Source organism: Papilio polytes, unplaced genomic scaffold, assembly GCF_000836215.1.
Source record: "Papilio polytes unplaced genomic scaffold, Ppol_1.0 DF823901.1, whole genome shotgun sequence".
Lineage (NCBI taxonomy): Eukaryota > Metazoa > Arthropoda > Insecta > Lepidoptera > Papilionidae > Papilio > Papilio polytes.
In genome coordinates this window covers 1,054,825-1,064,470 of record NW_013525303.1, presented here as the reverse complement: position 1 = coordinate 1,064,470, position 9,646 = coordinate 1,054,825, and the positions used below count along the sequence as shown (strand labels likewise).

General features: G+C 33.9%; 2 protein-coding genes across 2 annotated transcripts in view; one reads left to right on the top strand and one right to left on the bottom strand.

Annotated features, from left to right (window-relative positions):
• LOC106102804 (ATP-dependent RNA helicase DDX24) overlaps positions 1-1,140 on the bottom strand; it is a gene marked incomplete at its 3' end in the record, with an annotated part of 11,837 nt that extends 10,697 nt beyond the window's left edge. Inside the window, exons 1-2 of the mRNA XM_013282389.1 lie at positions 909-1,140; positions 386-782 (exon numbers count right to left, since the gene is read on the bottom strand). Coding sequence (XP_013137843.1) covers positions 386-782; positions 909-1,055 — 544 coding nt within the window. The remainder of the gene's footprint in view (positions 1-385; positions 783-908) is intronic.
• Positions 1,141-1,371: 231 nt separating this feature from the next.
• Positions 1,372-4,603, top strand: LOC106102833 (histone-arginine methyltransferase CARMER). The gene has a single exon (XM_013282425.1). It carries the CDS (start codon positions 1,532-1,534, stop codon positions 3,125-3,127), a length of 1,596 nt encoding a protein of 531 aa, XP_013137879.1. The 5' UTR covers positions 1,372-1,531; the 3' UTR covers positions 3,128-4,603.
• Positions 4,604-9,646: the final 5,043 nt, after the last annotated feature.

Genomic DNA, 9,646 nt, shown 5'->3' with positions numbered 1-9,646 from the left:
TGTTCCCAACCAGCGACCCATCAGTATCCATACCGCTCTCACTTAAAGTTACATTGCAAGCCACATCCTGAGGGCAGGTGCCCCCAGGATCAGGCGGCTCATTCATATTATGGGATCAATAAACTTACCAGAAGTCGCCTTTTATGAAAATATATACAAATATAAAAGAATATATACAATAATGATGTTATTTACACTACTTCACTGATCTCTTATTCAATATTTAAAATAAAAGAATTTAGGAGCCGAAAAAAAACACCCGCCTAATTCGGAAGTTCCCGCGCTTTTTTCCATTCATTGTTTGTAAAACTCTTACAATGTTTTCATCATAGAGTAAAGACAGCATAGATTAGAATTAATTAAAAAAAATATTGATTGACCTTACCATGAATTGCAGCTGGTAATGATAATTGTTGTATCTTTGTTGGCGTTTTAAACCCCAATTCGGCTAAAGCATTCACGATTTCTTCTGGTAATTTGAATTCAGCCCACGACAACATATCTTCTGGAGTTAATTTTTCATTTGTTTCTGTTATATCACCGAGCTTACGTTTCTTTGATTTTGTTATCTGTATTACATCTTTCCTTACTGGCTGATTTCCTTTTTTAATTTTAATAGACTTATTTTCTATTAATACATCATTTGTAAGTGATGGTTTTACAATATCGCATATTTCTACAGTAAAACCATTATCGAGTTTCACTTTTTTATTAGGTGTTAATGACTTTTCTTGTAAAACTGTGGATTTGTTCGTCATTTTTTGTTTTTGTACGCTTTTTTTCTGGAATATGAATTGTTTTATTTATAATATGAGTGAGGTCGAAATTATGCATATTATTAATATATTTATAAAAAAACGAAACACAAGATATGATAAAAAAATGTGGGTATTTTAATAATTACTTACTTTTTTCGATTTCTTTCCATCTCTGTCGAAGCCGTATTCTGTGCATTCTTCAAGTCCAACAAAACCTTGAAGCTTATCCGACATTGAAACGGAAACACCCTCCATCGGGACAGATTCCCATTTTAAACTTTTAAGTTTCTTAGACATTTTAATATAAATATATCAAAACATATGATTTTATAACCTATTCTTCTCCGGCGTGATTTTGACACTGATTGTTACTGATTGACAGCTGAAATGACAAAAGGATTACGTGCTGCTTTACGCGTAATTTTTAAGCTGTTTAAAATGAACTAAAAACATTTTAAATTTTAATTTATGAGATTAACATTTTAATTAATTGAAACGAAAACGAAACATTGTTATTAAAATATAGTCAAGTAATAAAAATTAAAAATTGACCATAAAGCAAGACTTCTGTTGCTTCGTCATTCGCAGATTACAAACGAAATAAAAAATAATAGCACGCTGCCGTTCCAACCATAGATTTAAGGAGGGAGGAAGTTTGTGAGTGATCGATTTTACACCGGCCCCAAACTTCTCAACGGCATTTCTCTTTGTTTGCCATTACGCGCGTGGACAATTTTGAAACAAAAGTATCGAGTCAGTGCCGCATTACTAAAATGGCGAACACGTTTCGCGGAGTGACGGTGTCCGCCGTCAACAATGACGGGGCTCTAACGCCGCGGTTCAATTTCCCTACAAACGTAAACGTGGATTACGATCCTCAAGGGCTAAGTGTAAAAGTGATACGTGCCGACCCTGTTTTAGCACAAGAGTTGTTGGAATTTCCCGTCCACAATCTGAGTGAGTGTTCAAGGGTAGCGGCCCAGTCGTACATCTTCACGATTGACAATGAAACCTTGTTTTTTAAATTCGCATCGGACGCTGACTGTCAGAATTTCCATCTGCTGGTCACGAAAATTAAGGCGGGTCGGTCGTCGAGTGTGTTTACGGTGCGCACAGAGGACTCGTCGGCGATGCAGTACTTCCAATTCTACGGGTACCTAAGCCAGCAGCAGAATATGATGCAGGACTATGTTAGGACAAGTACGTACCAGCGTGCTATTTTATCGAACCTTAACGATTTCAAAAATAAGGTTGTGTTGGACGTTGGCGCGGGTTCTGGTATATTGTCATTCTTCGCTGCACAAGCTGGTGCACGGAAAGTGTACGCGGTTGAAGCCAGTAACATGGCGCATCATGCTCAAGCATTAGTGCGCGCGAATGGACTTCATGATCGTATAACCGTAGTCGCGGGGAAAATTGAAGAGATAGAACTACCTGAAAGTGTAGATGTAATAATATCAGAACCAATGGGCTACATGTTGTACAACGAGCGGATGTTGGAGACATATTTACATGCGAAAAAATGGCTTAAACGTAATGGTAATATGTACCCAACCCGTGGTGATCTACACATCGCTCCATTCACTGATGATGCACTCTTTATGGAACAGTACAATAAGGCAAACTTTTGGTATCAAACATGTTTCCATGGTGTAGATTTAAGTGCATTGCGTACAGCTGCCATGAAAGAATATTTTAGACAGCCAATAGTTGATACATTTGATGTCCGCATTTGTATGTCTAGGTCGGTGCGGCATGTTGTTGATTTCCTCAATGCCAATGAAACTGATCTCCATCGTATCGAAGTGCCATTTAGATTTCAGCTGACACAGTCTGGGACTTGTCATGGGCTTGCGTTCTGGTTCGATGTGCTATTTGCAGGCAACACACAACATATCTGGTTATCCACAGCGCCTACGGAACCTTTAACACATTGGTACCAAGTCAGATGTTTACTGGAGACACCAATATTTGCCAAACAAGGCCAGGTGTTGTCCGGCAGAGTGCTTTTGTTAGCAAACAAGAGGCAGAGTTACGATGTTACCATGGAGATTAATCTAGAAGGAACAAATATTTCATCTTCTAATACATTAGATTTGAAAAACCCATACTTCAGGTACACGGGGGCACCGGCTGCCCCTCCTCCGGGAGTGAATACGACCTCTCCGGGTGAGGCATACTGGAACACAATTGATGCAACGGGAGGCTTGACTAATGGACAAGTAATTCTCACTGATGGTAATCAACAGTACTGCACAACGCCAGATAAGTCAATGGCGTATGGGGCTCACCCCAGTATGATTAAGACGGTGATGTTGCAAGAAGAGTTCATCAAGAGGATCGGTATTAGTCAAAATGGCGACATTTAATCCGCAAAGACGCGCCGTGCGCGCCTAAGGGCTCTTAGAAACCGTCAAAACCGGTTGTGAACTATCTTCCGTTCGAACATTGTAGTGTTTAAGCAGACTTATTTATTTACAAGGAAAGCATCACAGTTTTTTTTTGTTTAACGGGGGACATTGACAATGTGAACGCATTGGTAATCGTTCTACATAATCATGTATTAATATGGTTGTTGCACTCTGGCAATTGACGACCAACCCTTCTCGTATGTTTTATTGAGATATTTGTACGACGCTTATTAGTGTAATTTGAAATGGACATTGCTTTAAACCAACTTTTTTATGTAAATAACCCCCATTTGTATTTGACTTATAAAACTCTCCGGAAGGGTTGGTCTTTCAGAGGCAGCTGTGGCGCTGTCATTGTACAAATCTACAATTATTCGTAAATAGAAACTGTCTGTATTTTTTAAGGCCATGACAATTGAGAATTTTCTATAAACCGGTCAGAGTTCCTCCTACGGTTAGATTTGTTCAGTGACAGTTGTATTTTAATATTTAAGGTAGTAATTGCAAGTACACCTAGAGTTAAGAAGAAAGTGCTGAATTTGACTATGCTAGTGTCAATACTCATTTATCATTAATGGCCCAAGAAATTTTTAAAATAAGTGATTCTTGATGTATTTTATAATTTCTAATTCTTTTAGAAAATCCTGTCTGCCAATCATTATATAGATTATGTGTTTATAACCAAAATAACAATGTAGTTTTCTTTATTTAACCAACATGTTGTTCATTTTACCATTTCTTATAAATTTCAATACTGATTTGTTTCTGGTAACACCATCAGACAAATCTATTTCCAGACAATATCAAAATAATAGAAAAAAGCATACACCTTAAGTCTAGATAAACTCAACAAGTTAGAAAATAATATATTTCAATGCATAAGCTATTCCTCCGTTATTGCATGGTTGATGTTGATCATGCATCCCATAGAAACAATACCTACTCCATTTTACCAAAACTACAAACATTTTAAGTTATTTTTTCAACAGATTATTTAGAAAACTACTTTTTACTGCAACTGTAAATTTAAGTTGGTCAAAACTTCACTTCTGTATACTTCAAAATACAATATATTTAAAAAAAAAACAACTGAAACCTAGTGTTGTGTCAAAGTTTCAGTTTTAATTACTTTAAATGCTGGATTACAACTTGAATTAACATATTTACTATCTTAACTGAAATTGTGTGTTTTGTAATTACACTGCCCACCCCAAATGAATCAAAGGGCTTGCTCTGAATATAATATACAATACAATTAGATTTCCAACACAGTGTCTTAAAATTCACTGCCAATCATTGCCATATGTTATGATTTCTTGTTTTTTCAAACAAGCTGGCGTTATTTCAAAAGTCGGCAGATTTATGTTTATAAAAAGTGCAGATTTGTTTTAAAAACTTGGCAACTTTCACTATACATGATATTTTTAATGTATGGTATTTTATAGCTATCTGGAATACAAAAAATATATTAATATTGTAGCATAATAAGATTGCAGTTATTACTATTAAAAATAGATAATTTGTAGTTAATAATTGTTGAAATAATAACTTAAAACATAATAATAAAATAGCAAAATTCATGTTTTTGTTATATTTAAAGTGTCTTCAAACTTATAATTAATTAGTTATGGAATCATTGGGTAAATAAATATTTTTTTTACATCATAAGATCTAGTGGGTGTAGCCAAGGCATTACTTTTTTAGTGATTCCTGAGTTGTTTGTAGTGAACTAAACACTGGTAACTCAACTAGAAATTTACTGAAGATCAAAGTAATGTAGAATTGCAAAGTAATGTAGGCTTGCATATCAATTGGTACTTGTAAAGGTATGTAATAGGTTGTGACCTCTTTGTTCTCTTAGTATTACTTTGAGCAGTTAAGTTGTTTACTCGCAGCTTAAAAACTTGAAGTTGTAGAAATTCAGACTTAAGAATTATTCATACAAGGAAAGCTATTGTGTTGTTCTGGTAAAGAATGTAATAAATACATAAGCAATGTCAATTATAACAAAATATTGTTTAAGGCAAACATACCCATCATGTTTCTATTAAGAAACAATACCAACAGTTTCCTTGTTTTTCTTGTGTACATCTGTTGCATATGACACAGCATTGCTCTAAATGTGGTTTCAGTAAAAGAATTATTTTTATAATGAGTTTATTTATCTCAGTACATTTGTAGGTATTTTGAAAATTGTGCATTATGATTTGAATTTGTCCATGTTCTGATCAGTATCAGATTTTGCGCTACTAGTGTTTGAGGGAGGCTTAGCCAGCCTTTTTATCATGCTTCAAAGCCCCTATCAGTTCAGCGCCCAAGACAGTCGCCCAACCACGCCCCATCCTAACGGCACTGGTTCTGCTGAAATATTTCTCGAGAAACTTTTCTACCTCACTCTTTGGCAGACGGATATTTTTTCTATACACAAAAAGAATCATTAATTTGTTAGGGTTGCCAGAATTAGTAAAACGATATGTTTAAAGTTAAAATGTGATAAGCTAAGCAATAAATGTACTTTGTCGACATTAACAGGGCATTTTGTAAATAATTGCGTGTACAACATTGGGTTTGTAAGGTATTTTACGATTATTATATGTATTGAGACTTTAGTTTTGTAGCGAGTATATTTTGTACGGTCAAAATATTAAAGGATTGGCAACCCTAATCCTGTTTATGTTCACTTGCCATTTAACTTCAATTATTCTATATTGAGTTGAAACTTCCATACATTGAAATATTCAACTCCTGTGAAGATTAAATAGCAATAGTCAAAAAGCATTGCTATTAAGTTATATAAGGGGATAAAAAAGCACTAGCACAACTAAATTCAATTTCGGTATCTTAGTATGGAAGTTTCTGCAGCCTAATTGACTATTCTAAGTAAATATGTAGTAGACTTTTATATAAGCACTGCATTATTAGTGATTAATTAATATGTAAATCATTATACTCGAAACTATAATGAAATAAAAATGTATTCATTGTAGGTATGAATCTTGAAATGAGATATGAGAATACACTTTTTCAGTATAACATTACTTCTAATATTTTAATTTGTAATGTTAGTGCTGTTTTACAATATAATTACAAACAAAAACACTTTGAGATTAATGTGGGTAGATAGAAAAGCATTTAAGAATTCAAATGGTTGGATCGTATAAACCAATCATAACTTTCAAATTTTGATACCAGATTTTAGTTACCAGAGGAAAGGATTAGAATATCTATTTAAACAAATTTGAAAGGGTCACTTAGCTATTTAAAAAAACAAGAGAAACAAATAAATAAAACCTTGTTTCCACTAGCGTGACTGTCTGATGGCAGGATTTGTATTTCAAGAAATAAGTTGGTTTTCTCTGTTCAGTCTTTTACAATCGGTTTAAAATTGCAGATATATGCTTGTTAAACAGCACTAATATGTTTTTTTAATACATCACATATTGAGATAAGCTGTATCATGTATTCAAAGTCGTCTCGTTCAAATAATCGCTATGAAATCGAAATTCGGGTAGTCATAAATTTTTTGCGTAAAATGTACGCATGTGTTTCACAAGGTCCGCTGTGGCTGTAGTATGTAAGTGTCATGTCTACTTAATTTTCACATATTGACACACTTTGTAATGTCAGTTTAATTATTTGATAATCTGTCAATATTTGATTAAAGTAGACGCGACGACCGGCAGTGAACAGATGCCTAGTTTGTTGGAGGCCTTGCAGGGACTGTTGTCACAAGCCAATTGTGTGCCAGTGCTTTTTGATGGTTTGCTGTACTGGTATTATATAAACCAGGCAAACCACTTGTCAATCTGGCAACAAAAGACAACAAGTGAATTGTACTACCACCCTCTCTACACGCGGAAGTGCAAATTCAGATTAAGATCAAACCAGAAATTCCTTAATTACTCTCTTTGGCTTCTGCCCTGGCCTGGTCTACATCCATACAATATTCTACAAATTGACATTACAAAGTGTTCATTTTAAACGTAGTCAAATAAGGATGCTAGCCCGGTGAGTGGCGCTGCTGTTGGTTCTGTCAGAAAATATGTAATAACTACAAAGACAAATGGCATAGAAGCCAGTGAGCTAATTTAGTAGTACCCGCCGGGTCTGATATCTTTTTTGGTCTATATTATCGGTATGAAATGTGTAAATAAGACAATTGTGAAGTCAAATGATTATTGGATTCAATGTATTTTTAGTTTAAAAATTGGTTAAGTAAGCTAACCTAATATAGAACGAAATTTGCGAGATAGCAACGACATAAACATTTGTATGCGATTTGTCTGAAAGTTTGTCGATAATAATGCGAATGCTTTTCCGCAAATTTTCGTGCTGTCTGAATCAAATATAAAATCGGAATTGCATCGAGTAGTGAATATTACTGCGGAATCGATTTAGCAATCGTGTTTGAAATCGATTTTCTTTCGTTTTAAGGCCCTGTGTATAATTTAGAACAATTTATTTTCTAATCGGTCTAGTTAATTATTGGCTGTACTAAAATTGCGGGTAGATGGTAAAATGGCGACTTGATCTGCATTTTTTGTATATCCAGTATTAATAAGTGGGTTTCAATTGCAATGATTCTTGTATTAATGGTTTTGTTTTGTTTTTTCTGTCAAATTGAATAAAAAAGACGAAAATATTAACACAAATTTCATAGTAGTGGATTTCTAGTGTAAGGATATCACATGTGGTATCACTTTGCTTTGTATAGTGTCATGAATTATGATTTTAAATGTGACATTGTGTCAATGATTACGGAATGAAAACAACCTTCGGACGGCAGTTTTTTCGATAAATATGTGAAGTAATTTTAATCTCATTTTTGTAGTTTTAATTACCCTTTATCCTTCAACGTCTTTTAGGATAATAGTAAATGCTTAAACTCTATGGAAGTAATTTCTCATTTATTGTCTTTGGATTCTAGAAGGTTCAAATCATACTACAGTAGAACCTCGATAAGTTAAAGTCCAAGGGAAACACAAAATAGAGATTTTAAGTTATCTATGTTGTAAAGGTTTTGGGCTCTGATTGGAAGGGAACATATTATTTTTTTAAATTAGAGAGGTTAAGTTATCGATGTTCTACTGTGGTATAAATGTGAATGTTTAGATGGATGGATGTTTGTTAGAGGTTGTAGCCTAAATGGCTGAACGGATCTCAATGAAATTTGGCATAGATGTAGAGGATTGTCTGGAAGAACACAAAGGATACTTTGTTTTATTTTTTTAATACCACGCGGGCGAAAACTAGTTACAAATATTTTTCATCCTAGTCTTGATTACAGCTTTATGAAGGTAATTAATTGGAATTGTTATTTCTCATTCCTATTGAATTTGGTTATTTTAATTACAGGAAAGTATATACTAGAAGAAAATAGGGTGAAATTAAAGATAAAAATTGGATATTAAAAAAAATTACGTAACATCAGCAAATTTATTTATTCATATCACAAACTTTATGATACAACCGATTAGTAAAGGATTTAATCTAAACTGCGCTACACATCAGTTCTAACTGAACAATCGAACTGTCCAGTTAAAACTTCGCACTTAGTCTAAATATTAGCTTTAAAAGGCTGCAAATCTGGAAATCTATAATGCAAAAAGATTTTTATTCATAATTATTTCAAAGATGTCTCGAAGTTAATGCATCTTGCTTTTTATGTTAAGTTGGACTTCCACTAAATATTTAAGATTGAAACTCAAGATTTCTGGACGGCCAGTGTTCTTGTTCGAAAATATACAATACAGAATAAGTCAATAAAAATAGTACATTTAGTTAAATTAGTGGAAGAGCACTTTAATATTTGCTACATATTATAACTTATTAAGGTTAAGGTTAGCGTGGTATGGACATATTATGCGACGAAATGATGGGGACATAAACCAGAAAATGTTGAGATTGAATGTGGATGGCTACAAAGGAAGAGGAAGACCGAAGAAAGTATGGATGGATTGTGTGAAGGAAGATATGCTTAAGAAAGGAGTGGATTCAGATATGACGGCTGATAGAGATGTATGGAAGAGCAGCACATACTGTGCCGACCCTCCATAAGGGATAAGGGCAAGTGGATGATGATGATATTATAACTTATTAGGCCGTAATCACACTACAAATTAATTATTGCTTTTATGTCTTTTATTTAGCGCTAACAAATATACTAAAACAGATATCACGATAAAAACAATAAAAAAATAAATTACATGAACATTAAAAACAATAAAAAAAAACATACAGACGAATTGAGTACCTCCTTCTTTTGGGAAGTCGGTCAAAAAATGGTTTATACTGGCCGTATGAACGACTTACGAAAGTTCAACAATTAAAAAAAAACACGAAAATATCACTTGGGAATTTTAAAATATACACCAAAAGCAATTTTATTGCATAAAAAATAAGGCGCATTATCGAAAATGTTTAGGGCCTGTTAGCTCTCCATTTATTACGTAATGAGTGAACGAGACAAACAATATA